Raw genomic sequence first — 27956 nt, 5'->3', positions numbered from 1 at the left:
GGCGGGCAGAGGGAACCTGCAGAGGGCGGTTTCTCTCCTCTTTTCCTGTCCCACCCAGTCGGCCGCCCCCCCCCACCCCGCCCCCGGCCGGCCTCGGCAGCTAACTCTGAGCGTCTTTGCGCTGCTTCCTCAGGTCTGGGTCCCCGGCGGGTCCTCGCGGTGTCTGCGGTTCCCGCCCCCGTCGAGTTGAGCCGGACGCGCGGCGCCTGCCCTTCCCCTGAAGCCCGTCCGACTGGTAAGGTGAGCACGCGGAGGTGGGGACCCGGGCAGGGCCGAAGGGCCAGGCGAGCCCGGTCACCCACACTCACGCTGCAGCCGCCGCGGCCGCGTCAACAACTGAAACCGAGAGCGGCCGAGCTCGGGCCTCGGCTGGAGCCTCCCGTCGCGGCGCCTCGGAACCGGTGACTGGGACGGGCCGCCCTCGGAGCGCAGCTAGCCCTGCCTGGCGCGGGTAACGCAGGAGGGCTCTGGACCGGGGTCGGGGCGCGGGGGGCGGTGCCGCGGGATCGAGCCCCGACGTCCGCGGACGCGGCGAGGGCCCCAGGGTGCCAGAGTCTCGGCCGGGCCGGTGGTGGGCGGCCGCGGGGGCCCGGCCAGTGGGGCTCGGTGGACCGCGCGGACGTTGCAGCGGACGCCCGAGGGGGCACTGCGGGCGGAGGGCTGAGCCCTGACAACCGGCCGTCTCGGACGGGCCTGAGGGCGCCTGACGACCCTCCCTCCGGTGCCCGGCGCCTGGTTCCCCGGCCCGGCCCCGCCGCTGCCCCCGCGCCGGCCCCGAGCCTGGGCCGGGGGCCTGACCTCCCTGCGCTCTCCTGACACCTAGTGGACGGCTCCCCACAGACTGCGGGCTGGGAGAGAACTGGGGACCTGTTACCGCGCCTGGGTGAAACTGGGTCCGCTGCTAATTTGCGTACATTTACCTAACTTTCTCAGGCCTTGAGAAACCTCCTAGGTAAATGTGGTGGCCCAGTGAAAGGATCCCCAGATAGACGTTCAATAGGGCGGGGGTGGGGGTGGGGGGAGAGTTGGGGAAGGGACTCAGGAAAACCTGGCACCAAAGGCTTTCCTGGGATTTCCAGTCGTCTTCTGCCCCAGGCATGGGCCCATCCACCTCATCCCGCTCTTTGTCCCTCTTCCTACAGATCTGCACCTCCCTGCAGGTGCCCGTCCACCTGCCGAGATGACTAGCCTCCCAACCACGCCTTCTCCAGGAGGTAGGTGAAGGCCTTTCCCACTTAAACTGCCCCTCCCCCAGCCCAGTCCTGGAATTCCCTGAGCCCTCTGCCCAGGTGGGAAGACTCCCACTACTCTCCACCTGCCTCATACCAGGAAAGGTCCTGGGAGGAAGCAGAAGGGAACCAGCATGCACACTTTAGTGCAGTTTGAATCTGAAGTTTCATGGACCTGGACCAATTCCTGGTACTACTACTTAGAGCTTTGTGACCTTGTGACCTACCCTCTAAGCTCCAGTCTCATTTGTAAAACGGGGGAAATAGTACCTTATCTGTGAGGATTAAATAAGATAATCCCTGTAAAACACCTAGCACAGTATCTCATATCTAGCAAGCACTCAGTAACATTGGTTATTATTACTGGGTGCTTGTTAGAAAAGCCCACCTATTCCTAGAAAGGAATTCTGCGGCACGTGGGATCTTAGTTCCCCCACCAGGGATCGAACCCACGGTGCCCCCTGCTTTGGAAGTGCAGAGTCTTCACCCCTGGACTGCCAGGGAAGTCCCTCTGCCTGCTTTCTAATTCCACTCCTCTGATGATTCACTCCAGCATCAAAAATCCCTTGTTCCCCGGAACTATTGTTACCCTTGTTCCCCAGTCAGGGATCCCCCTCTTTCCCCTTCACGTTAAGAATGGATTCCCCCCAAAAAAAAAGAGAATGAGTATGGATTCCTCCCTTTCATTTCATAACCAAGCTGAGCTGGACAAACCATCAGATATTCATTGGTTGTTTTCATTACATGTTAATTAGGGTAAGGGAGGAACAAAACCTTGGTTGGTCTATACACCTTTGTTTCCATGTGCGGTCTCATTTGTCATTAGGACAGACATTCTCTGCTTTACTGATGTGGAAACAGGTGAGTGAGAACCCCAGGGGAAGTCAAAGGCAGTGTCCTCTGTGACTGGTGATGTAGCAATTCAGATCCTTAGTTGTCTGCTGGAGATAAGAAAAGGGAGAAATGGGCAGCCGTCTAGATTAGTTAGTACAGGCTTCATGAGTGGGGAAGGGATGGAGCCCTTACTCTTGAAGGATGGGTAAGGTTTATACAGGCAAAGAGGGGTGCAGCAGGGATTCCACATAAAGGTAGCGCCGCCACTTCTGAAACTACAGAGACTGTGCTTACCTTGGAGGGTATTCTGGGGGACAGGGCAGAGGACCTACAGAATAAACCTGCCTGTAGGGAAGAGAAGTGATGCTTGCTTGGGCAGCTGAGAAATTAGGACTTGGACAAAAGCAGAACTATATACGTTCTTTTTTAAATTTTGTGGTAAGATAAACATAATATAAATGTTACCATTTTGATTATTTTTTGGTGTACAGTTCAGTGGTATTAAATTTTGAGTGATATTCACATTGCTGTGCAACTGTTACCATCATCCATCTCCAGAACTTTTTCATCTTCCCAAACTGAAACTCTGTATCCATTAAATAATAACTCCTCATTCCCCCTTCCCCACAGCCCCTGGCTACCACCATTATACTTTCTATCTGTATAAATTTGACTAGGTACCTAGTATAAGTGTAATCATACAAAATTTGTCCTTTTGTGTCTGGCTTATTTCACTATAGCATTTCCGAGGCTCATCCATTTTGTAGCATGTGTCAGAATTTCCTTCCTTTTTAAGGCTGAATAATATTATATATATATAATGTATATCATTTTGTTTATCCACTCATACATCAATAGATACTTGGGTTGCTTCCACCTTTTGGCTGTTGTGAATACTGCTGCTTGAACGTTGGTGTACAAATATCTCTTCGAGTCCCTGCTTTCAATTCTTTTGGGTATATACCCAGAAGTGTGGTAATTCTGTTTAAGTTTTTGAGGCACTGCCATACTGTTTCCCAGGGTAACTATACCATTTTACATTCTTACCAGCAATGCATAGGGTTCCAATTTCTCCACATCCTTGACAACACTTGTTATTTTCTGATTTTTTTTTTTTTTTTGCGGTACGCGGGCGTCTCACTGCTGTGGCCTCTCCCGTTGCATAGCACAGGCTCCAGACGCGCAGGCAGAGCGGCCATGGCGCACGGGCCCAGCCGCTCCGCGGCATGTGGGATCTTCCCGGACCGGGGCACGAACCCGTGTCCCCTGCATCGGCAGGCGGACTCCCAACCACTGCGCCACCAGGGAAGCCCTATTTTCTGATTTTTAATAGTGGCCATCCTAATGGGTGTGAATGGTGTCTCATTGTGGTTTAGATTTACATTTCCCTAATGATGAGTGACGTTGAACATCTTTTCGTGTGTTTATTGGCAACTGTATATCTTTTGGAGAAATGTCTATTCAAGTCCTTGCCCATTTTTCAATTGTCTGGTTTTGTTGTTGTTGAGTCATGTATTTACATTTTCAACCCAACAAACGACATGAGTGGAGTGGTATTTTAGGACATATCGTATAGTCCCCTACCCACTGGGTCCAAGCAAATGTAAGTTCAGGGACAGAAATGGAGAAATTACAGACAGGGTGAGGACTTGTACTTTGAAGAATGGGATCATTGAAGGTCTTGCATGTCTCTTCCCCACCTCCCTCTCACATCCCTTTGCCCCAATCTATAAAGATCTCCTAAAGGAGATATCCTTCAAGAGGGCTGAAAGTGAGGGCCACATTAGAACTTTCAGGGGCCCTTGGCACTTTTGCCTTTGTGGGCCCATTCCTCCATTTAAAAAGGTAATGTGTTAAAAATTGTATTTTACAACTATGTTGGTATAAGGAAGAATACAATATTAATATACAATAAAATCATTAATGGTTATATTTATAATTGATTGATATAACAATATTATAATTTCCTTGACATAAACATTCAATTTTTTTCTTCTGATTTTAAAAGAAATTAAGATCACTAAAAAACATTTTCATGGGCCCCTGGAAGTATGGTGGACCCTAGGCGCGTTGCCTGCTGTGCCTAGTGCATAAGTTGCCCTCTTGGAAGGAGAGTGGGGTGGAATAGGCATTGTCTGCTCTGCCCACCCCACTGGGTAAAGCCCATCCCTTGCCATGTAGTCACACTAGCTACATCCTAGGTTGTCCTCACTCTAGGATAGACGCTCAGTGTTGTTCATCTCGCTTATTCCTCATCACAACCCTGTGAGCACGTTTCATTCTCATTTTACAGAAGCAAAAACTGAAGTTCAGGGAAGTTAAGAAATTTTCAGAGGTTAGGAAATTCTCCCAAGGTCACGCAGCTACTAATGGCAGAGGCAGGGTATTGTGCCAAGTCCTGTATTCTTTCCGTCATGGTATACTGCTCTCAGCCACTCTACCCCATGGCAGGGGCACATGAAAGAGAAGGAAGGAGAAAAGGAGGAGAATTCCAGGGCGGGTTCCCATGGAAAGGAGAATTGGGGGAGCCGCCCTTTTCTGGGCAGGGCTAGAGCAAATAAATAGGTTGTCAGACTCAGGTGGCAAAGGATCTGATGCCTCAGTGATAAGAGATTTAGCCCAGGAACAAGGGCCACAAACAAACCAACAGGTATCTAGGTTAACAAAAAAAAAAAGGTGAGTGAGCCAGATAGATCTTGAAGTTCATTTGCTGTAGGTTAGGATTCGGGTGGAGCCTCAAATCTCAAATCTTGTGGTCCTCAGCCCCAGGCCTCCCTCCTTAAAGAAAATGCGTGCTACAGTCTTTCTAAGCCTGAGAAGGGAAGGAGCAAAGTAACATTCTTTTTTTTTTTTAATATTTCTTCTTTCCTTAGTATATTGCCTTTCTTATTTATCTATTTATTTATTTAGGCTGCGCTGGGTCTTGGTTGTGGCACATGGGATCTTCATTGAGGCATGCAGGATCTTTTAGTTGCGGTGGGCAGACTTATTAGTTGCGGCATGCAGACTCATAGTTGAGGCATGCATGCGGGATCTAGTTCCCTGACCAGGGATCGAACCCAGGCCCCCTGCATTGGGAGCACAGAGTCTTACTCTCTGGACTTCCAGGGAAGTCCCCAAAGTAACATTCTTACTCCTTTGTTTGGAAGAGGAGACAGGAGAGAAATGGGGTAGGAACAGGAGATAATGGGGGGAAAGCTGTAAACCATTTTCCCTCTTGTATGCCACGTTTCCTGCACTTAGTTTTCTTCGCTGTTGTTGTTCTTTCATTACAAAGCCATTACATGCCCCTCAGGGAATAACCTTCTAGACTTTTTCGATGTGTGTGTGTGTATATATATATATGTTTATAGTTCTATTTTATTTTACTTTTTAAAAATATTTATTTATTTATTTTTGGCTGCGTTGGGTCTTCATTGCCGCGCGTGGGCTTTCTCTAGGCACGCAGGCTTCAGTAGTTGTGGTTCGCGGGCTCTAGAGCGCAGGCTCAATAGTTGTGACACACGGGCTTAGTTGCTCCACGGCATGTGGGATCTTCCTGGACCAGGGCTCGAACCCGTGTCCCTGGCATTGGCAGGTGGATTCTTAACCACTGCGCCACCAGGGAAGCCCTACTTCACTTTTTTTTACAAACATGTAATCATATAACACATACTGCCCTAGCAATTTGCTTTTTTCGTCTAACCATATATTCTGTCCCAGTAATTGCAGATCTACCACATTCTTTTTAACAACTGTGTACTATTTCCAGAATGAATGACCTGTCATTTATTTAATCATTCCTCTGCTGATAGACATTCAGATATGTGTCACTCTTGCAAACAGTGCTTTAGTGAACACCCATCCTGCAATAAAACTCTGAGAACCAAACCCAGTGGACACATCAACAAAATGTTTAGCTGGAGGCAGAGCAGGGATGGTTCCAGAAGTTGCAAAGAACCTTGAAGTGAGGAGATAGATTTAAAGCCTGGCTGGGCCAACCACTGAGTGACGGTGGGCTGGTTGACGAAGCTTGCTGAGCTACCTCAATTTTCTGGCTTGTACATAATGATAATACCAACCCTACTTACATCACATTCTTGGGGTAGAGATAAAATAATGTATGTTTTGCAAACTGTAAGTCACAAATATAGATTATCGTTCTGATACTTAAAGCCCGAAGGCTCCAGCTCATTAGCTCGGACACCCTGTGACTTTTAGTCTGAGAAAAGCTCTTCTGGGTGGAGTAGAATTCAAATTCTTGATTTTTTTTTTTTTTTTTTTTTTTTTTGGCCTTGCTGCGTGGCATGCAGGATCTTAGTTCCCCGACCCGGTATCGAACCCATGCCCCCTGCAATGGAAGCACGGAATCTTACACACTGGACCACCAGGGAAGTCCCTGATTTTTTTTTTTTTTTTTGGCGGTACGAGGGCCTCTCACTGTTGTGGTCTCTCCCGTTGCGGAGCACAGGCTCCGGACGCACAGGCTCAGCAGCCATGGCTCACAGGCCTAGCCGCTCCGCAGCACGTGGGATCTTCCCGAACCGGGGCACGAACCCGTGTCCCCTGCATCGGCAGGCAGACACTCAACCACTGCGCCACCAGGGAAGCCCCCCTGATCTATTAAAAGTTTTTATTGGACTATAGTTGATTTACAATGTTGTATTAGTCTATGCTGTACAGTAAAGCGAATCAGTTATACATATACACATATCCACTCTTTTTTAGATTCTTTTAAATTTTTGATTTTTTAATAGACATTTTATTTTGGAATAATTTTAGATTTATAGAAAAGTTGCAAAAATAGTACAGAGATTTTGTATACCCTTCAGCCATGTTTCCTCAAATGTCATTTGGTACATTTGACGTCGATAGAGATGGCCACAATACATTTGTGAAGACCAGGAAATTAACATTGGTATGATACTGTTTTTTTTTAATGCATTATTCTTTTTTTTTTTTTTTTTTTTTTTATTTATTTATTTGCGTTACGTGGGCCTCTCACTGTTGTGGCCTCTCCCGTTGCGGAGCACAGGCTCCGGACGCGCAGGCCCAGCAGCCATGGCTCGCGGGCCCAGCCGCTCCGCGGCATGTGGGATCTTCCCGGACCGGGGCACGAACCCGTGTCCCCTGCATCGGCAGGCGGACTCTCAACCACTGCGCCACCAGGGAAGCCCTATTTTTATTTATTTTTTAAAAAATATTTATTTATTTATTTTGGCTGCACTGGGTCTTAGTTGCGGCATGCGAGATCTTCATTGTGGCATGTTTAGTTTCAGCATGAGGACTCTTAGTTGCGGCATGCATGTGGGATCTAGTTCCCCGACCAGGGATCAAACCCGGGACCTCTGCATTGGGAGTGCAGAGTCGTCTTACCCACTGGACCACCAGGGAAGTCCCAACATTGGTGCGATGCTGTTAACTAAACTACAGACTTCATTGAGAGTTCACCAGTTTGAAAATTTGATTTTGTAGTGAATTCTGATAGAACATTTTCAATTTATAAAAATCCTAACATTAAGGCTGAGAAAGGTCCTGAGGGTCAGATAGTTCAACTACCCGTTCTGTGCTGGAACTCTCTCTCCAGTTCCCCATGAAGCATCTGCCCAGTTTTGCTCTCCGTTCTCTGGGGAAGACATCCATCTCCCATTAGTTTCTGCCATTAGTCCTCTTGTACGGGTCATCGTTGGTATATTCAAAGACAGCATTCAAGTCCTAACCCTCCATCCCCAACTAAGTTTTCACTCAGCTTTCTCTTACAGGCTTTCCTGATCTGATATGGTTTCCAAGCCATTCACTGTGTTGGCTGCTCAGCTCAAAACTGGCACCCAGATGCAACTCAGCGGTCTAGGAATAGTGCAGAGTAGGGCTGCACTGTTGATGCCATTGTAGAGACCACATTTATGTTCATGATGCCTAAAATAGCAGCAACTTATAAATATTTTATGATTATAAAAGTCATTACCATCATAAGAAATTTGGAAGGTAAAGGAAAAGAAAGAAAATAAAAAGCATCCAAAATTCTACGACCTTCCTCTCACTCTTGCTGCTCTTTTGGGTTCTATCCTTCCAGTGTCGGTGAATTTCTAGTGATCCCACTGTAAGTCTTTTATAGGTGCTGCTAAGCTGTGGCTTCCCCATTATTTGTGAGTAGTTGATTTCCCGGACCTCAGAGCAAGGTGTATGTTGAATTCTCATCTTGTTCAGTTTGGCCAATTTCTCCAGTCATTTTAAATCTCTTTATCAGCTTACTAGTTGCCCCTCTAACTTGGAGTCCTTCACAGATTTGTTGAAGCTTCCCTGGGTCTACCCAAAGGTCACTAAACCCTTCCACACTAAGCCTGTGTGGAAGGCACCAATAACGCAGAACACCAAACAAAAGCTCTCACAAAGGATTTAATATTCACTTTTTTTTTTTTTTTTTCGGCTGTGCTGCCTGGCTTGTGGGATCTTGATTCCCCGGCCAGGGCTTGAACCCGGGCCCTCGGCAGTGAGAGCACAGAGTCCTAACGACTGGACAGCCAGGGAATTCCATCACTATATTATAAAAACAAGCAAAAAAGCCGAGTTGTTACCATAAAGGGAAAATGTATTATTGGACTTTCTTATATCTGTCTTGTGATTTAGTATTTTTATTTTTATTTATCTATTTAAAATATTTTATTTTATTTATTTATTTTTATTTATTTTTTTGCGGTACGCGGGCGTCTCACTGTTGTGGCCTCTCCTGTTGCGGAGCACAGGCTCCGGACGCGCAGGCCCAGTGGCCATGGCTCAGGGGCCCAGCCGCTCTGCGGCATGTGGGATCTTCCCAGACCGGGGCACGAACCCGTGTCCCCTGCATTGGCAGGCGGACTCTCAACCACTGCGCCACCAGGGAAGCCCTATTTATTTATTTTTAAAAAAATAAATTTATTTATTTTTAAAAAAATAAATTTATTTATTTTTATTATTTATTTATGGCTGTGTTGAGTTTTCGTTGCTGCGCGCGGGCTTTCTCTAGTTGAGACGGGCGGGGGCTACTCTTCACTGCGGTGCACAGGCTTCTCATTGCGGTGGCTTCTCCCGCTGCGGAGCATGGGCTCTAGGTGCACAAGCTTCAGTAGTTGTGGCACGTGGGCCCAGTAGTTGTGGCTCACGGGCTCTAGAGCACAGGCTCAGTAGTTGTGGCCCACGGGCTTAGTTGCTCCGCGGCATGTGGGAATCTTCCCAGACCAGGGCTCGAACCCGTGTCCCCTGCATTGGCAGACGGAGTCTTAACCACTATGCCACCAGGGAAGTCCATATTTTTATTTTGAATTACACAAAGGCCTTAATTTGGCCCTGGCATGGTCTGACATCATAATATCAATTCAATAAGAATTAAAGTCAGGGGCTTCCCTGGTGGCACAGTGGTTGAGAGTCCGCCTGCCAATGCAGGGGACGCGGGTTCGTGCCCCAGTCCGGGAAGATCCCACATGCCGCGGAGCGGCTGGACCCGTGAGCCGTGGCTGCTGAGCCTGCGCGTCCGGAGCCTGTGCTCCGCAATGGGAGAGGCCACAGCAGTGAGAGGCCCGCGTACCGCAAAAAAAAAAAAAAGAAGGTCAAATCCCAGTGGAAGAAGAAGCTCTGTTTAGACTGGCATCACTCCATTTCCTGATGGCCAGTTACTCCCCGCCACTTAGTCCTTTTTTTTTTTTTTTTAAATTTTTGGCTGCGCTGCACAGCATGCAGGATCTTAGTTCCCCGACCAGGGATAGAACCCGCACCCCCTGTATTGGAAGGTGGAATCTTAACCACTGGACCACTGGGGAAATCCCTATCCAACTTAGTCCTTAATAAAGCCAGGCTGTGTTACTCCACAGGGATATTGGAAACACTCTATCACGGTTCTTGGATGAGACGTTGGCTATTCAGGCAGCACCTTCCATTCATCTAACCCCCTCCCCATGCTTACTCTCAGTTGATGACACGGCCTTCTATTTTCTGGAGCAAGTTAAAGTTCTCAGAAGAGAACTGCCAAAGGCTCCCACTGCCCCCATGTACCTACTGCCCATGTGCACATTAGTCATGAACGATCTCTGCTGTCTGCAGCCAATCCCTTCATCCGTGCACTGGGTCCCATCCCTTCAACGACATGGCTCCAGCTGTCAATTGTTCCCTCTCATCTGAGTCATTCCTGTCCGTACATAAACAGGCTGTCATTTCTCCCATCTAAAAAAAGCAAAAATAAACAAAAAGCTTGAACTCTCTTCCACCTCCAGCTATAGCCCTATTTCCCTGTTCAACTTTACAGAAAAAAAAAAAGTTTATATTCTGCCTTCAGTGCCTTTCCTTCCCTTTTTTTCTTTCTTTCTTTTTTTATTGAAGTATAATTGATTTACCTGTTGTGTTAGTTTCAGGTGTACAGCAAAATGATTCAGTTATACATATACATATATATCTATTCTTTTTCAGGTTCTTTTCCCTTATAGGTTATTACAAAATACTGAGTTTAGTGTCCTGTGCTATATGGTAGGTCCTTGTTGGTTATCTATTTTATAGATAGTAGTGTGTATTTGTTAATCCCAAGCTCCTAATTTACCCCTCCCCCCCTTTCCCCTTTGGTAACCATAAATTTGTTTTCTATGTCTGTCTATTTCTGTTTTATAAATAAGTTCATTTGTTTTTTTAGATTCCACATATAAGCGATATCATATCATATTTGTCTTTGTCTGGCTTACTTCACTTAGTATGATAATCTCTAGGTCCATCTATGTTGCTGCAAATGGCATTATTTCATTCTTTTTTTATGGCTGAGTAATATTCCATTGTGTGTGTTTGTGTGTGTGTGTGTGTGCATGCATGTGTGTGTGTGTGTGTGTGTGTATGTATATATACCACATCTTCTTTATACATTCATCTGTCAATTGACAGGTTGCTTTCTTTTTTTCTTGAACCCACTCTAAACCAGGGGTTTATACTTAGCACTTCACCAAGCTTTTCTTGTCAAGGTCACTCATGACCTCTGTGGGAAAACCTGGTGGTCCTTGTACTTGGTCTCTTTGGCTGCTACTGCTCAGCTTCCTTTGCTGTTTCCTCCCTGGGCTCAGTCCTTGGTCCTCTTTATCTGTACTTACTCCCTTGGTGATCTCATTCAGTCTCATGGTTGTAAAGATGCTGACTTTTAAAAAATCTCCAATCCAGACCTCTTCCCCAAATTCCAGTCTTTTTTTTTTTTTTTTCCACACCACACAGCTCATGGGATCCTAGTTCCCTGACCAGGGATTGAACCCACGTCCTCAGCAGTGAAAGCACAGTCCTAACCACTGGACCACCAGTGAATTCCCCCAAATTCCAGTCTTGATGTCTGCAATCATGTCCAAAATTGAACTCTGGATCTTCCCCTCTAAACCTGTTCCACCTGCAGTCTTTGCATCTCAGGTAACAGCAGGCCTTCTCTCCCTCCAGTTACTCAGGCCCCAAACCTTGGTGTTATCCGTGACTTCACCCCACATCCTCAGCCTTAACTTCAGAATATATCCAGAATCTCACCACTTTATTCTAAAAAAAAAAAAAAAAAAATTATTCATTTATTTGGCTGCATCGGGTCTCAGTTGCGGCACATGGGATCTTCGTCGCGGCATGTGGGATCTTCGTCAACACGTGTGGGATCTTTTATTGCAGCACGCAGGCTCAGTAATTGCCCCGCAGCATGTGGGGTCTTAGTTCCCCGACCAGGGATCGAACCCACATCCCCTGCATTGGAAGGTGGATTCTCAACCACTGGACCACCCGAGAAGTCTCCAGAATCCCACCGCTTTCTCACGGGACTGCTGCTAGACCCAGCCAGTGCCTTTGTGCAAACTAGAAAAAGACTCCCCCCTATGGGTGGATTCAGCTGTGCCCACGTGCTGGGTATAATGTGCTTCTCCTGTCTCTACCTTCCCACAGCCCGTTGTCCACACGCAAAGAGATCCTTTAAAACTCTGTTTCTGTTTCAATTACCTATTGCTGTGTAACAAACCACGTCAGCACTTAGTGAATTAAAACAACAGCAATTTATTATTTCTCACCATTCTGGGAGTTGGCTGGGCACTCCTCTGCTGTTTTCACCCCTGCTCACTCATGCAGCTGCAATCTGCTGGAAGGTCCACTGGGCTAGAAGGTCCAAAATGACCTCCATCACATGTCTACCAGTTGGTACTGGCTGTTGGCTGAGCTGGGGATGCCTCAGTTTTCCTCCATGTGGCCTGTTATCCTCCAGTGAGCCAGACTGGTCTTCCTTACAACATAGTGGTCTCCGTGTTTCAAAAGGACAGTCTTTGGAATTTCAGGCCCCACCCTAGACTTAATGAACCATAGTATGTATTTTTTTTTCACTATTTTATTTTATTTTTATTTTATTTTTTTATTTTTGGCTGCGTTGGGTCTTTGTTGCTGCGTGTGGGCTTTCTCTAGTTGCAGTGAGTGGGGGCTACTCTTTGTTGTGGTGCGCAGGCTTCTCATTGCGGTGGCTTCCCTTGTTACAGAGCATGGGCTCTAGGCGTGCGGGCTTCAGTAGTTGTGGCACATAGGCTCAGTAGTTGTAGCTCATGGGCTCTAGAGCGCAGGCTCAGTAGTCATGGCGCACGGGCTTAGTTGCTCTGCGGCATGTGGGATCTTCCCGGGCCAGGGCTCAAACCCGTGTCCCCTTCATTGGCAGGCAGATTATTAACCACTGCGCCACCAGGGAAGCCCCTATAGTCTGCATTTTAACAAGCTCCCTAGGAGATTCTTACGCACTGCAGAGTTTGAGAAGCACCCCTTTGAAATGTAAATCAGTCTCTGCTCAAAAACCTCTAAAATGGTTGCATCTCACTCACTGAAAAAGCCAAAGGCCTTCCATGACCTTCAACACCCCTCTTATACAGCCCCCTCGACTTCACCTGCTCCTCCGCTCCCCCTTGCTCCTTCCAAGTGACCTCCATGATGTACCTTTAACATGCTGAGCCTGTGACGGCCCCAGGTGCTTTCCAATATTATTTGATGGCCCTACCTTGAACTTACTGTTCCCTCTGCCTGGAATGTTCCTCTCCCATGTCTCCTCATGGCTGCCTCCCTCTCCTTCTATAGGTGTTTATTTTACTCAAGTCACCTCGTCAGGGACACTCCCTGACCACCCCTACCCACATCCCAACTCCTTATCCCCCTTCCTGATTTTATTTTCTGTATGGTACTAACCAACGTCTAATATAGTATATCTTTTACTTCTTTAACCTGTCCATTGTCCATCTTCCCCCCTCACGATGTAAATTGTATGACAAAATGTTTTTTCTTTAAGTTGTGGTAAAATTATACATAACATAAAATTTACCTTTTTTGGGGCTTCCCTGGTGGCTCAGTGGTTGAGAATCTGCCTGCTAATGCAGGGGATACGGGTTCAAGCCCTGGTCTGGGAGGATCCCACATCCCGCGGAGCAACTAGGCCCGTGAGCCACAACTACTGAGCCTGCGCGTCTGGAGCCTGTGCTCCGCAAAAAGAGAGGCCGCAATAGTGAGAGGCCCACGCACCGCGATGAAGAGTGGCCCCCGCTTGCCACAACTAGAGAAAGCCCTCGCACAGAAACGAAGACCCAACACAGCAAAAATAAATTAATTAATTAATAAAATCCTACCCCCAACACCTTAAAAAATAAAATTTTATCTTTTTTTATTGCATTTTATTTTTTTCGAATTTTATTTTTTATTTTTTTATACAGCAGGTTCTTATTAGTTATCTATTTTATACATATCAGTGTATACATGTCAATCCCAATCTCCCAATTCATCACACCACCACATCCCCGCCCCCCTGCTTTCCCACCTTGGTGTCCATCCGTTTGTTCTCTACATCTGTGTCTCAATTTCTGCCCTGCAAACCTGTTCATCTGTACCATTTTTCTAGATTCCACATATATGCATTAATGTATGATATTTGATTTTCTCTTTCTGACTTACTTCACTCTGTATGACAGTCTCTAAGTCCATCCACGTCTCTATATGACCCAATTTCGTTCCTTTTTATGGCTAATATTCCATTGTATATATGTACCACATCTTCTTTATCCATTTGTCTGTCGATGGGCATTTAGGTTGCTTCCATGACCTGGCTGTTGTAAATACCGCTGCAATGAACGTTGTGGTGCATGTGTCTTTTTTTTTTTTTTTTTGCAGTACATGGGCCTCTCACTGCTGTGGCCTCTCCCGTTGTGGAGCACAGGCTCTGGACGCGCAGGCTCAGCGGCCATGGCTCACGGGCCTAGCCGCTCCCGGCATGTGGGATCTTCCCAGACCAGGGCACGAACCTGTGTCCCCTGCATCGGCAGGCGGACTGTCAACCACAGCGCCACCAGGGAAGACCCCCTGCATGTTTCTTTTTGATTTACGGTTTTCTCTGGGTATATGCCCAGTAGTGGGATTGCTGGGTCATATGGTAATTCTATTTTTAGTTTTTTAAGGAACCTCCATACTGTTCTCCATAGTGGCCGTATCAATTTACGTTCCCACCAACAGTGCAAGAGGGTTCCCTTTTCTCCACACCCTCTTCAGCATTTGTTGTTTGTAGATTTTCTGATGATGCCCATTCTAACTGGTGTGAGGTGATACCTCATTGTAGTTTTGATTTGCATTTCTCTAATAATTAGTGATGTTGAGCAGCTTTTCATGTGCTTCTTGGTCATCTGTATGTCTTCTTTGGAGAAATGTCTATTTAGGTCTTCTGCTCATTTTTTGATTGGGTTGTTTGTTTTTTTAATACTGAGCTGCATGAGCTTTTATATATTTTGGAGATTAATCCTTTGTCCACTGATTAGTTTGCAAATATTTTCTCCCATTCTGAGGATTGTCTTTTCATCTTGTTTATAGTTTCCTTTGCTGTGCAAAAGCTTTTAAATTTCATCAGGTCCCATTTGTTTATTTTTGCTTTTATTTCCATTACTCCGGGAGGTGGGTCAAAAAAGATCTTGCTGTGATTTATGTCAAAGAGTGTTCTTCCTATATTTTCCTCTAAGAGTTTTATGGTGTCCAATCTTACATTTAAGTCTTTAATCCATTTTGAGTCGATTTTTGTGTATGGTGTTAGGGAGAGTTCTAATTTCATTCTTTTACAAGTAGCTGTCCAGTTTTCCCAGTACCACTTATTGAAGAGACTCTCTTTTCTCCATTGTATATCCTTGCCTCCTTTGTCATAGATTAGTTGACCATAGGTGTGTGGGTCTATCTCTGGGCTTTCTATCCTGTTCCAAACATCTATATTTCTGTTTTTGTGCCAGTGCCATATTGTCTTGATGACTGTAGCTTTGTAGTAGAGTGTGAAGTCAGGGAGTCTGATTCCTCCAGCTCTGTTTTTTTTCCCTCAAGATTGCTTTGGCTATTTGGGGTCTTTTGTGTCGCCACACAAATTTTAAGATTTTTTGTTCTAGTTCTGTAAAACATGCCATTGGTAATTTGATAGGGATTGCACTGAATCTGTATATTGCTTTGCGTAGTGTAGTCATTTTCACAATATTGATTCTTCCAATCCAAGAACATGGTGTATTTCTCCATCTGTTTGTGTCATCTTTGATTTCTTTCATCAGTGTCTTATAGTTTTCGGAGTACAAGTTTTTCAACTGCTTAGGCAGGTTTAGTCCTAGGTATTTTATTCTTTTTGTTGTGATGGTAAATGTGAGTGTTTCATTAATTTCTCTTTCTGATTTTTTGTTGTTGATGTATAGGAATGCCAGAGATTTCTGTGCAGTAATTTTGTATCCTGCAACTGTACCAAATTCATTGATTAGCTCTAGTAGTTTTCTGGTAGCATCTTTAGGATTGTCTATGTATAGCATCATGTCATCTGCAAACAGTGACAGCTTTACTTCTTTTCCAATTTGTATTCCTTTTATTTCTTTTTCTTCTCTGATTGCCATGGCTAGAACTTCCAAACCTATGTTGAATAATAGTGGTGAGAGTGGACATCCTTGTCTTGTTCCTGAACTTAGAGGAAATGCTTTCAGCTTTTCACCATTGAGAATGATGTTTGCTGTGGGTTTGTCATATATGGCCTTTATTATGTTGAGGTAGGTTCCCTCTGTGCCCACTTTCTGGAGAGTTTTTATCATAAATGGGTGGTGAATTTTGTCAGAAGCTTTTTCTGCATCTATTGAGATGATCATATGGTTTTTATTCCTCAATTTGTTAATATGGTGTATCACATTGATTGGATTGCTTATATTGAAGAATCCTTGGATCCCTGGGATAAATCCCACTTGGTCATAGTATATGATCCTTTTAATGTGTTGCTGGATTCTCTTTGCTAGTATTTTGTTGAGGATTTTTGCATCTATATTCATCAGTGATATTGGTCTGTAATTTTCTTTTTTTGTAGTATCTTTTTCTGGTTTTGGTATCAGGGTGACGGTGGCCTCATAGAATGAGTTTGGGAGTGTTCCTTCCACTGCAATTTTTTGGAAGAGTTTAAGAAGGAAGGGTGTTAGCTCTTCTCTAAATGTTTGATAGAATTCACCTGTGAAGCCATCTGGTCCTGGACTTTTGTTTGTTGGAAGATTTTTAATCACAGTTTCAATTTCATTACTTGTGATTGGTCTGTTCATATTTTCTATTTCTTCCTGGTTCAGTCTTGGAAGGTTATACCTTTCTAAGGATTTGTCTGTTTCTTCCAGATTGTCCATTTTATGGGCATAGAGTTGCTTGTAGTAGTCTCTTAGGATACTTTGTATTTCTGCAGTGTCCATTGTAACTTCTCCTTTTTCATTTCTAATTTTATTGATATGAGTCTCTCCCTCTTTTTCTTGATGAGTCTTGCTAAAGGTTATCAATTTTGTTAATCTTCTCAAAGAACCACCTTTTAGTTTTATTGATCTATGCTATTGTTTTCTTTGTTTCTATTTCATGTATTTCTGCTCTGATCTTTATGATTTTCCTTCTACTAACTTTGGGTTTTGTTTGTTCTTCTTTCTCCAGTTCCTTTAGGTGTATAGTTAGACTGTTTATTTGAGTTTTTTCGTGTTTTTTTTTTTTTTTTTTTTTAGCGGTACACGGGCCTCTCACTGTTGTGGCCTCTCCTGTTGTGGAGCACAGGCTCCGGACTCGCAGGCTCAGTGGCCATGGCTCATGGGCCCAGCCGCTCCGCGGCATGTGGGATCTTCCTGGACCGGGGCACAAACCCGTGTCCCCTGCATCAGCAGGCAGACTCTCAACCACTGCACCACCAGGGAAGCCCTTTTGTGTTTCTTGAGGTAGCATTGTATCGCTATAAACTTCCCTCTTAGAACTGCTTTTGCTGCATCCCATAGGTTTTGGATCGTCGTGTTTTCATTGTCATTTGTCTCTAGGTATTTTTTTATTTCCTCTGATTTCTTCAGTGATCTCTTGGTTATTTAGTAACATATTGTTTAGCCTCCATTTGTTTGAGTTTTTTACGTTTTTTTCCCTGTAATTTATTTCTATCTCATAGCGTTGTGGTCGGAAAAGCTGATTGATAATGATTTCAATTTTCTTAAATTTACTGAGGCTTGATTTGCAACCCAAGATGTGATCTATTCTGGAGAATGTTCCATGTGCACTTGAGAAGAAAGTGTAATCTGCTGTTTTCGGATGGAATGTCCTGTAAATGTCAATTAAATCTTTCTGGTCTATTGTGTCATTTAAAGCTTATGTTTCCTTGTTAATTTTCTGTCTGGATTATCTGTCCATTGGTGTAAGTGGGGTGTTAAAGTCCCCCACTATTATTGTGTTACTGTCGATTTCCTCTTTTATAGCTGTTAGCAGTTGCCTTATGTATTGAGGTGCTCCTATGTTGAGTGCATATATATTTATAATTGTTGTATCTTCTTCTTGGATTGATCCCTTGATCATTATGTAGTGTCCTTCCTTGTCTCTTGTAACAGTCTTTATTTTAAAGTCATTTTATCTGATATGAGTATTGCTACTCCAGCTTTCTTTTGATTTCCATTTGCATGGAATATCTTTTTCCATTCCCTCACTTTCAGTCTGTATGTGTCCCTATGTCTGAGGTGGGTCTCTTGTAGACAGCATATATATGGGTCTTGTTTTTGTATCCATTCAGCGAGCCTGTGTCTTTTGGTTGGAGCATTTAATCCATTCACGTTTAAGGTAATTATCGATATGTATGTTCCTATTACCATTTTCTTTTTTCTTTTTTTTTTTTTTTTTGCGGTATGCCGCCTGTCACTGCTGTGGCCTCTCCCGCTGCAGAGCACAGGCTCCGGATGCACAGGCTCAGCAGCCATGGCTCACGGGCCCAGCAGCTCCGCGGCATGTGGGATCCTCCCGGACCGGGGCACAAACCCGTGTCCCCTGCATCGGCAGGCAGACTCTCAACCACTGCGCCACCAGGGAAGCCCCTATTACCATTTTCTTAATTGTTATGCTTTTGTTTCGGTAAGTCCTTTTCTTCTCTTGTGTTTCCCACTTAGAGAAGTTCCTTTAGCATTGTTACAGAGCTGGTTTAGTGGTGCTGAATTCTCTTAGCTTTTGCTTGTCTGTAAAGCTTTTGATTTCTCTTTTGAATCAGAATGAGATCCTTGCCGGGTAGAATAATCTTGGTTGTAGCTTCTTCCCTTTCATCACTTTAAACATATTGTGCCACTCCCTTCTGGCTTGTAGAGTTTCTGCTGAGAAATCAGCTGTTAACCTTAAGGGAGTTCCCTTGTATGTTATTTGTCGTTTTTCCCTTGTTGCTTTTAATAATTTTTCTTTGTCTTTAATTCTTGTCAATTTGATTAATATGTGTCTTGGCGGGCTTCCCTGGTGGCACAGTGGTTGGGAGTCCGCCTGCTGATGCAGGGGACGCGGGTTCATGCCCTGGTCCGGGAAGGTCCCACATGCCACGGAGCAGCTGTGCCCATGAGCCATGGCCACTGAGCCTGCGCGTCCAGAGCCTGTGCTCCACAACGGGAGAGGCCACAACACTGAGAGGCCCGCGTACCGCAAAAAAAAAAAAAAAAAAATGTGTCTTGGCATGTTTCTCCTTGGGTTTATCCTGCCTGGGACTCTCTGTGCCTCCTGGACTTAGGTGGCTATTTCCTTTCCCATGTTAGGGAAGTTTTCGACTATAATCTCTTCAGATATTTTCTCGGGTCCTTTCTCTCCATCTTCTCCTTCTGGGACCCCTATAATAAGAATGTTGGTGCGTTTAATACTGTCCCAGAGGTCTCTTAGGCTGTCTTCATTTCTTTTCATTCTTTTTTCTTTAATCTGTTCCATGGCAGTGAATTCCACCATTCTGTCTTCCACATCACTTATCCGTTCTTCTCCCTCAGTTATTCTGCTATTGATTCCTCTAGTGTATTTTTCATTTCAGTTATTGTATTTTTCATCTTTGTTTGTTTGTTCTTTAATTCTTCTAGGTCTGTGTTAAACATTTCTTGCATCTTCTAGATCTTTGCCTCCATTCTTTTTCCAAGGTCCTGGATCATGGATCATCTTCACTATCATGATTCTGAATTCTTTATCTGGAAGGTTGCCTATCTCCACTTCATTCAGTTGTTTTTCTGGGGTTTTATCTTGTTCCTTCATCTGGTTCATAGTCCTTTGCCTTTTCATTTTGTCTATCTTTCTGTGAATGTGGTTTTTGTTCCACAGGCTGCAGGACTGTAGTTCTTCTTGCTTCTGCTGTCTGCCCTCTGGTGGATGAGGGTATCTAAGAGGCTTTTGCAAGCTTCCTGATGGGAGGTACTGGTGGTGGGTAGAGCTGGGTATTGCTCTGATGGGCAGAGCTCAGTAAAACTTTAATCTGCTTGTCTGCTGATGGGTGGGGCTGGGTTCCCTCCCTGTTGGTAGTTTGGCCTGAGGTGACCCACCACTGGAGGCTGCAGGCTCTTTGGTGGGGTTAATGGCAGACTCCGGGATGGCTCATGCCAGGGAGTACTTCCCAGAACTTCTGCTGCCAGTGTCCTTGTCCCCTCAGTGAGCCACAGCCACCCCCCACCTCTGCAGGAGACCCTCCAACACTAGCAGGTAAGTCTGGTTCAGTCTTCTATGGGGTCACTGCTCCTTCCCCCTGGGTCCTGGTGCGCACACTACTTTGTGTGTGCCCCGCAGGAATGGAGTCTCTGTTTTCCCCAGTCCTGTCAAAGTCCTGCAATCAAATCCTGCTGGCCTTCAAAGTCTTATTCTCTGGGAATTCCTCCTCCCGTTGCCGGACCCCCAGGTTAGGAAGCCTGATGTGGGGCTCAGAACCTTCACTCCAGTGGGTGGACTTCTGTGGTATGTGTTCTCCAGTTTGTGAGTCATCCACCCAGCGGTTATGGGATTTGATTTTATTGTGATTGAGCCCCTCCTACCATCTCACTGCGACTTCTCCTTTGTCTTTGGATGTGGGGTATCTTTTTTGGTGTGTTCCAGTGTCTTCCTGTCGATGATTGTTCAGCAGTTAATTGTGATTCCAGTGCTCTCACAAGAGGGAGTGAGCACACATCCTTCTATTCCACCATCTTGAACCAATCCTAAAATTTACCATTTTAAAGGATACAGTTCAGTGGCATTGTGTACATTCACATTGTTGTGCAACCATCACCATCATCCCTCTCTAGAACTTTCTCATCATCCCAAACTGAAACTTGGTAGCCATTAAACAATGACTCCTCATTCTCCCCTCTTCCCAGCTCTTGATAACCACTGTCTGTCTCTATGAATTTGACTATTCTAGGTACCCCAGACAAGTGGAATCCTACGATATTTGTCCTTTTGTGACTGACTTATTTCAGTTAGCATGATGTCTTCAAAGTTCATCCACATAGTAGCACGTGTCAGAACGTCCTTCCTTTTTAAGACTGAATAATATTCCATTGTGTGTGTATATATATATACCATATTTTGTCTATCTGTTCATCTGTTGATGGACATTTGAGTTGTTTCACTTTTTAGTTATTGTGAATAATGCTGCTGTGAATATTGGTGTACAAATATCTGTTTTGAGTTCCTGCTTTCATTTCTTTTGGATAGATGCTCAGAAGTAAAATTCCTGGATCCTGTGATAATTCTGTGTAGTTTAAGGAACTGTGAAGGCATGAGTTTTTGCTTGTTGTGTTCACTAATCTATGCCCAGGACCTTGAACGGACCCTGGCACAAAGTACGCACTCTGTAAATACTTGTTGAATTAGCCTTTTAATTTCTCTGTCTGTGAAACTGGAACCTCAGTCTAAAAAGGCTGTGTGAAAAAAAAAAAAAAAAAGGCCATGTGACTTGTCTGACCCAGCTTGCTCCTAGCGGTCTCACATTAACTCTTAATGCTTGTGGTTTCAAGTTCAGGACCCCCAAAGCAGTTCCTTATAACTCGTTCTAGAATTTTGCTGAGGAACTGTATCAATTTCACCAGTTGTTTACAGAATCCACCTCTTTCTGTGGCCCTTCAGGCTCCTGACCCCTCTGTCTTTCTCAGAAGCTCCTGTATCACCAAGAGCGATCCCATTGACATGTTCTTTCGGTGCCCTTGGCTGTCACTTGCCTGGATCCCTTTTAGATTAGCTTGGTGCTTTCTGGGTTGTGTCCCTTCTCTTGAGCTCACTTCCCCACATCACCAAGGCTCCTGCTCTCCTTCAGTGCAGAAATCATTCTCTTTGATAGGAGACAGAGGCAAAACGGGCTGGGAGAGTTCTAGTTTCTCTGTTACCTCCTACCTCTTAGCTTCGGGCCCAGGCAGCAAGCCTGGCCCATTTCCTTGTTTTTGCTCCAAATATAACACTTTTTAAATTGTCCTTCCAATGTGTTTGCCACCTTGAGCTGTACAGAGCTTCCTGACACTATTCTTCTAAGTTTCTGCCTTTAACCTTTATGTGCATTTTCGAAAAGATTCACATTCTGAAATCACATTACTGGAAATGGTCTTACAGGAAAGACAGAATTGGGACAGAACACTCAAAACTTATGAAACTTTGTAATGAGAACCCTAAAAATACAACAGTCTGAATTAAAATACTGGCAGTTAAATCTCCACCAACATTGAACCTTGAATCCCTGTCTGTCCTAGACCCCCTGTGCCCTGGGAGTGTGCTTCCTCCTTTTAGAAGTTGGTTCCAGAGAGACTTAACTTTCAACAGAGATTATTTTCATCAAAAATAAAAATCTGATGTAGGATCTGCCTTCTTCTAGTGTTTTCTCATAGAGGTAGATTTCATATAGAGGTAAATTTCTTCCATGGCTCTGCCTTCTTCTAATGTTTTTGTATAGAAGTAATTTTTTTTGGTACCTCCTTCATTTGTACTTACTGCATCACCAGATGGCTTAGTATAAGTGGAAACCAACTGATAACTGCGTCCAAGGAAGGTACTTCTAGTGCATTTTATGTTTCTTAAGGTCCTTATTGATGAAATGTACTCTTGAGTTGTAGAAAGCTTGAGGTTGCATATGAACCAACGTGACTGATATCATTCCCTGCTGCCCAGTCGCCTGTGAGCAAGTTCACATTAAAGGAGAGCTCTTTGTAATGCAACGGTCTGTATTTGATTGTGCTCCTCTGGTGTTTCTTCCGCAACTGTCCGTATCTTTTAAAACCTCGCACTTTTGGAAAGCTCGTTGTGCTGCCTCATAGTTATCTTTTGTTACCTTTTCCTCGTTTTCCCTATTGGAAAAAAAAAGAAAAGGACAGTGGTAGGAAGGCTTAGTATAAATACCTTGGGCTTTGGAGGGGCTAGTCCTGGATTCAGATCTTGGCTGCATCCACTGTTCCTTCATGTGTAATACGAGGGATATCACTTAACTCTTCCCGGGCCTCAGGGTCCACATGGGCAAATAAGAACACCTGCTGTGAAGTGATTGGAATTCTAAGGATTAATAATTATGTATACGAAATGCCCAGCACAAAGCAGGGACTTAGCCAATGGCAGCTGTTATAATTGGGATTATTTGCAGAATTTCCCAACTAGGAATCATCTACCCTCCTGGATTCCCTTTCCGAGGACTCATACATATCTGTTCTCTGAAGCCTCACTAAAATTCAGCTCCATGGTTGGGTCCTTGGTGAGCCTCATCACTGCTGCTTGCCCAGCATCTATGACAGTGCCCCTGGCACGTGGTAGGTGCAAACTAAATTCTTATTGATCGATTGAACTGAATCTTACTCATCTTTCTATTGAAGCTTCTGTACATACATTATTCTTCTCGGTGCTTTGTGTATCATAAGTTCTCAAATGTTTAAGAAAGACAAAACTGAGAGCAGCTGTGTAGAACTCTAGATCAATGGTGGGAAGACGGTGTGCAGCCCCAGGACATTTGGGGGAGGAAAGCATGCGTGGTGAGGGGCAGCAGTCTGAAGCAGTGATCAGGTGGATAAACTTCAGGCCTTGTCTTTGATGGAAGTCACAGTATAATCTCAGAAGTGACAGCCCATCCCTTTGGCTGTATTCTGTTTGTTAGAACCTAGTCACTGGGTCCAGCCGACACACGGGGAGAGGGGCTTACACAAGGATGTAAACACCAGGAGGTGGGAACCATTGGGATTCATCTTAGAAGCTGCCTACCACACTCCTGTTTTACGCATGGGAGAGAAACTGAGGCTCGGAGAGGTTTGGTAACTTCCTCAAGGTTACCTAGGACTATGCTGGGGCAGGATTCAAACCTAGAGTGGCTTTCCCTTTTAATGATGCTTGCCTGTGCGTTTTCTCATTTAGCCTTTGCAATAGCCCTGCAGAGTTGGTTAATATAGTTCCTACTGGTTACAGATGAGAATGGATGGATGAATCGGGAGATGTAACCATTTGCCCGAAGCCACAAAGTAGCTGACTGTATCACTGCTCCTAAAGAAAGAGTGGAGAAGGGTTTGGCCTGGCCCTGGGAGCGGGGTGGTGATCCAGGCAGCCCACATCTGCTTTTCCTGTGGCAAGACCAGGACGGTTCAACAGGCCTCCCCTGGCCTGTGTGAGAAGGTCTTTCAACACCGCTGACCCCTCTTGGCACTGCTCCCAGGCTCACCAGACCACTGCTAGTGACTGAATTTCCCTTGTCCTGGATGGCATCCTGAAGGTGTCAGGCGAGAGACAGGAATCAGGCTCACGCCCTGTGCTCCAGCCACACTGGCCTTTGGGTCCTCTCATCTCGGAGCTTTGATCCAGGCTCTTCCCTCTGCCTAGAATGTGCCCCACCTTCCGCCCCTTTCACTCTGTAAACTCCTACCCCTGCTTCGGCCCCCAGCTCAAATCCTGCTTCCTGGGGAGGCTGTTCGTGCTGGAAGACTAGCTCAGGCCCCTCTGCCACATGCCCTCCTAAGCTCCCAGATGTTGCCTTTGCCATACGTATCACAGTTCTTAACTGTGAACTTGCTGTGGTGGAGGCTGAGCTCGGGGAAGGTAGACCATGTCTGTTCTGCTTGCCCCCACTGTGCCTGGAACACACCTGGCAGAGAGTAGAGAGTTAATGAGTGCTGCTATTGTTATTTATTGAATGAATACTGAGATGCCTCCTGTGGGTGATTTTAGGGTCAGTCAGACTGCTTTCCCCAGGATACCTCTGTCCTGCAGTAACTAACCTTTTCAAACCCCTACACTAAAATGCTAACTAGGAGAGAATGGAAGGCTTCCTGACTTCTTTTGGAAACACTTAGGAGTCTGGGTAGTGACTTTAGGAGTGGGACTTTCAGGCTCTGAAGGACAGATAGACCAGTAGCAGAACGAGATATGGGATATATTTTAGGGTAGGAGAGGCCTTATTTCAGAACCTTTCAAATTGCAGGGCTTACTCTGGAAGCGTAGAAAAGGGTTTCATAAGGGAAGGAGTGTTATTTCATTATTAAAAAATAATGTTTACAAAGAGTTTGTAAAAACAGTGAAGAAATGCATGTGGCATATAATATAAATATATTGATATATACATGTATATACATTTATCATTTGATCTCATTTATGCAAAAATGTATTCCTAATAATAGCTTACCCTTATTGAATTACTTAATACATGTCGCAACAACCCTATAAAGTAGGTACTATTATCTCTGTTTTCCAGATGAGGATGCTGATGCACAGAGGGGTTAGGTAATTTTCTGAAGATCACACAGCTAGTAAAAGAGCTCAGATTGGAACCTCGTCAGTCAGCTCTAGAGCCCATACTTTAACCACTATGTTAGAGAGAAATCCATCAAAATGTTTATCGTCTTTGGTGGTGGTTTGTTTTCTCCTCTATTCTCCCGGTTTTTCTATACAGATGTCCTATAGGAGTTAAATGACAAAAGTCTGAATAGGGAAGAAGGTGGGGTAGTGAAATTGAAGGACAAACATGTGTTTTAGAACAAAAGAATTCACCCCATTTCCTTTTCCACTTTGCTAAATTTTCCAGAAGAACTGATGGCCACCCCAATCCTACAGGCCACTGAGGCCCTGTCCCCAGAAGCTGAAGCCAGCACAGCACTCATTGCAGGTAACAGGCTCTGAGCCAAATCAAGGGACCTTCTGAGCTCAGGGGCTCTGTTGCTCCAGAGACAATGTGATAGACCAGGATTTTCCCTACATGGGAAAGCACCACAGATTAGAGACCAAATCCATTAATGGGCTCGTTTTGGCATGCAAGTTATATTACACACACACACACACAAGGTTATAAAAGACTCTCAGAGGCTTCGTGTAGAGGTACTGCCAGTAAATGACCGGTTGGGAGGTGGCCACAAACAGCTGCAGTGCATATGGGCACTACAGTTGAGTATGGGGGTAGGGATAAGGATGTGTGCAGCTTGTTGAGTGGGTGAGAAAGAGGATGGGAGGGATCAGAAACCCCTACAGGAGGCTATGAATTTTTTTTTTTTTGCGGTACACGGGCCGCTCACTGTTGTGGCCTCTCCCGTTGCGGAGCACAGGCTCCGGACGTGCAGGCTCAGCGGCCGTGGCTCACGGGCCCAGCCGCTCTGCGGCATGTGGGATCCTCCCGAACCAGGGCACGAACCCGCGTCCCCTGCATCGGCAGGCGGACTCTCAACCACTGCGCCACCAGGGAAGCCCGAGGCTATGAATTTTAAAACCCTTCCTGTTGGGATAAGCGATTTCCTGTTTCCCTCCTTCCTGTTTCTATCATAATCATCAGGAACTAGTTGAGAGGGAATTCAGTTTTGTCAGAAACCAAAAGCCTTGTGTCCCTAAGCACAAAGAGACTCCAGATGTCATGTACCAAGGAAGTCGGGCTTGGTGGGAGAATATGGATTTGGAAGTGGACGCTAGTTAACTTCAGCAGGAGGACCCTCACCAGGAGTGAGGGAATCGTCTAATGCAGGGGACCTTGTGAGTTACTGAGACGTCCTCAATCCTGAAACATCTCTGCATTTTCCCTCTCCTTTCCAAGTTGTCATCACAGTGGTCTTCCTCACCCTGCTCTCAGTCGTGATCTTGATCTTCTTTTACCTGTACAAGAACAAAGGCAGCTACGTCACCTACGAACCTGCAGAAGGTGAGCCCGGCGCCGTCCTCCAGATGGAGAGCAACTCAGCCAAGGGCAGGGAGAAGGAGGAATATTTCATCTAATGGTTCCCAGACCCCAAGGAGCTTATCCAGGCTTCAGTGCTAACATACAATTTATTAGGTGGAAGTTTTATCTGAAACCGGTGAGAAGCATCGATTGATATGGGCAGAACTGAGCTCCTTCTGGGACACAGGCACAAGTGCTAACATCACCGACGCCAGGGACCAGGGACACGAAGAACAAGCTGCTCGTGACGTCTCCAGCCAGGCCTCTGTCATACAGCCGGTGCTTCTGGCTGACCACCGAGGTTGAGCTGTACCAGGCAACACTGGAGTATGTGCCCAGTCATCTTCACTTTTTCCACAGGTCGAAGGGAAGGAGGAGAGTTGGGGGTCACTGGATGCTCCTCTGTCCCATACCTGGTCACCTAGTGACAGCCCAAGTGGAAATAGTGTCCCATAGAAGTTCTTCCCAGAGGCCGGACACCACAGTGCAAGGCCAGGCCAGGAGGGCAGGAGACTGTGGAGACCTCTCTCGTGATGAACGTGCCACATCCCTTAATCTGAGCCCTTCCTTTCCATATTCCCAGCAAGCCAGACTTATGCTATTTTTCTCGGAATTAAAATCTTTCATTGATACAGAAATCAGATTCTCATGTGCAAGAAATAACTACCTTTACACTTTACCTTTGCTTAAACTTTGACAGTTTCTTTTGCTCACTTAACTCCTTTGCCTGTGTTCTCTCCCAAGCAAAGGGGGCCCCAGGGAAGTTTCAGAAGTTCCCAGAACAATCTCAGGGTCTTGAAACAAAGATGGTCCTGGGAAGTTTGTCCTAGAAGTGTCATTAGAAACATACCCTGGGGGATTAGTTGTTTAGCCTCCATCCTGGCAAGGGCCAGAATTTCCCAGACCCATTCTGCGTACACACAGAGGGAACCAGGAACAACCTACCTACCACTTTTCCCACCAGTGCCCTTTATATCAAGCCCAGAGAGGCTTCTTGGAGCTAACTTCGTCTCAAAATGAGGTATGTTTAAAAGGTACAATGTTTTGGTAGAAATCACTAGCTCTTCAAGTATTGTTTACTTTGGAATTAAGCTGTATCTCTTTCGGGGTCTTAAATATATTGCCTCCATTGTTCAAGCTCAAGTCCACCCAAGGTGAGACCCAAGAGTTGAGGGATCAATCTTGGCAACCTAGGTTCCAGGAGTTTTCAGTATTTCTCCAACAGGATTTTGGAAAAACTGAAGGTCATCCTGAACTTACACAAACTGTTAAATACTAAAAAACATCTTCCTCAAGTCAAACTTAAGGACCAGTTAGAATCAACTGTTCCCTTATTTCTAAGTTTATGTTCGGAATTCCTCTGGCATAATAGGCTCATAAGAATCTGAAAGAGCTTAGGAAGTAAAATGAAGAAAAGTTAAACATCTAAACATCTAGAATGGAACTCATGAAAATGGTCAAATCTTAGCCTTGTACTCCTGCATTTAGTTGAAAGGCTTCATTTAAAAAACCAGAATGACAGCAGCACTGAT

The 27956-nt window shown here is 45.2% G+C and overlaps 1 protein-coding gene across 2 annotated transcripts; it reads left to right on the top strand.

Moving 5' to 3' along the window:
• The first annotated feature begins 100 nt into the window (after window positions 1-100).
• Window positions 101-27030, top strand: SMAGP (small cell adhesion glycoprotein). Of its 2 annotated transcripts, none has more exons than XM_082666233.1 (4): window positions 101-235; window positions 1143-1214; window positions 25309-25389; window positions 26302-27030. In XM_082666233.1, exons 2-4 carry the CDS (start codon window positions 1181-1183, stop codon window positions 26478-26480), a joined length of 294 nt encoding a protein of 97 aa, XP_082522359.1. In that variant the 5' UTR covers window positions 101-235; window positions 1143-1180; the 3' UTR covers window positions 26481-27030. The 2 variants fall into 2 exon arrangements, with proteins under 2 accessions (XP_082522359.1, XP_082522358.1); XM_082666232.1 differs by having other exon boundaries at window positions 101-240.
• The last annotated feature ends 926 nt before the right edge of the window (window positions 27031-27956 follow it).

This window comes from Grampus griseus (genome assembly GCF_964374135.1).
Source record: "Grampus griseus genome assembly, chromosome: 11".
In the NCBI taxonomy this organism is placed as follows: Eukaryota; Metazoa; Chordata; class Mammalia; order Artiodactyla; family Delphinidae; genus Grampus; species Grampus griseus.
Note: the sequence above shows the minus strand (reverse complement) of the source record. Positions and strands in the feature narration are given on the sequence as shown.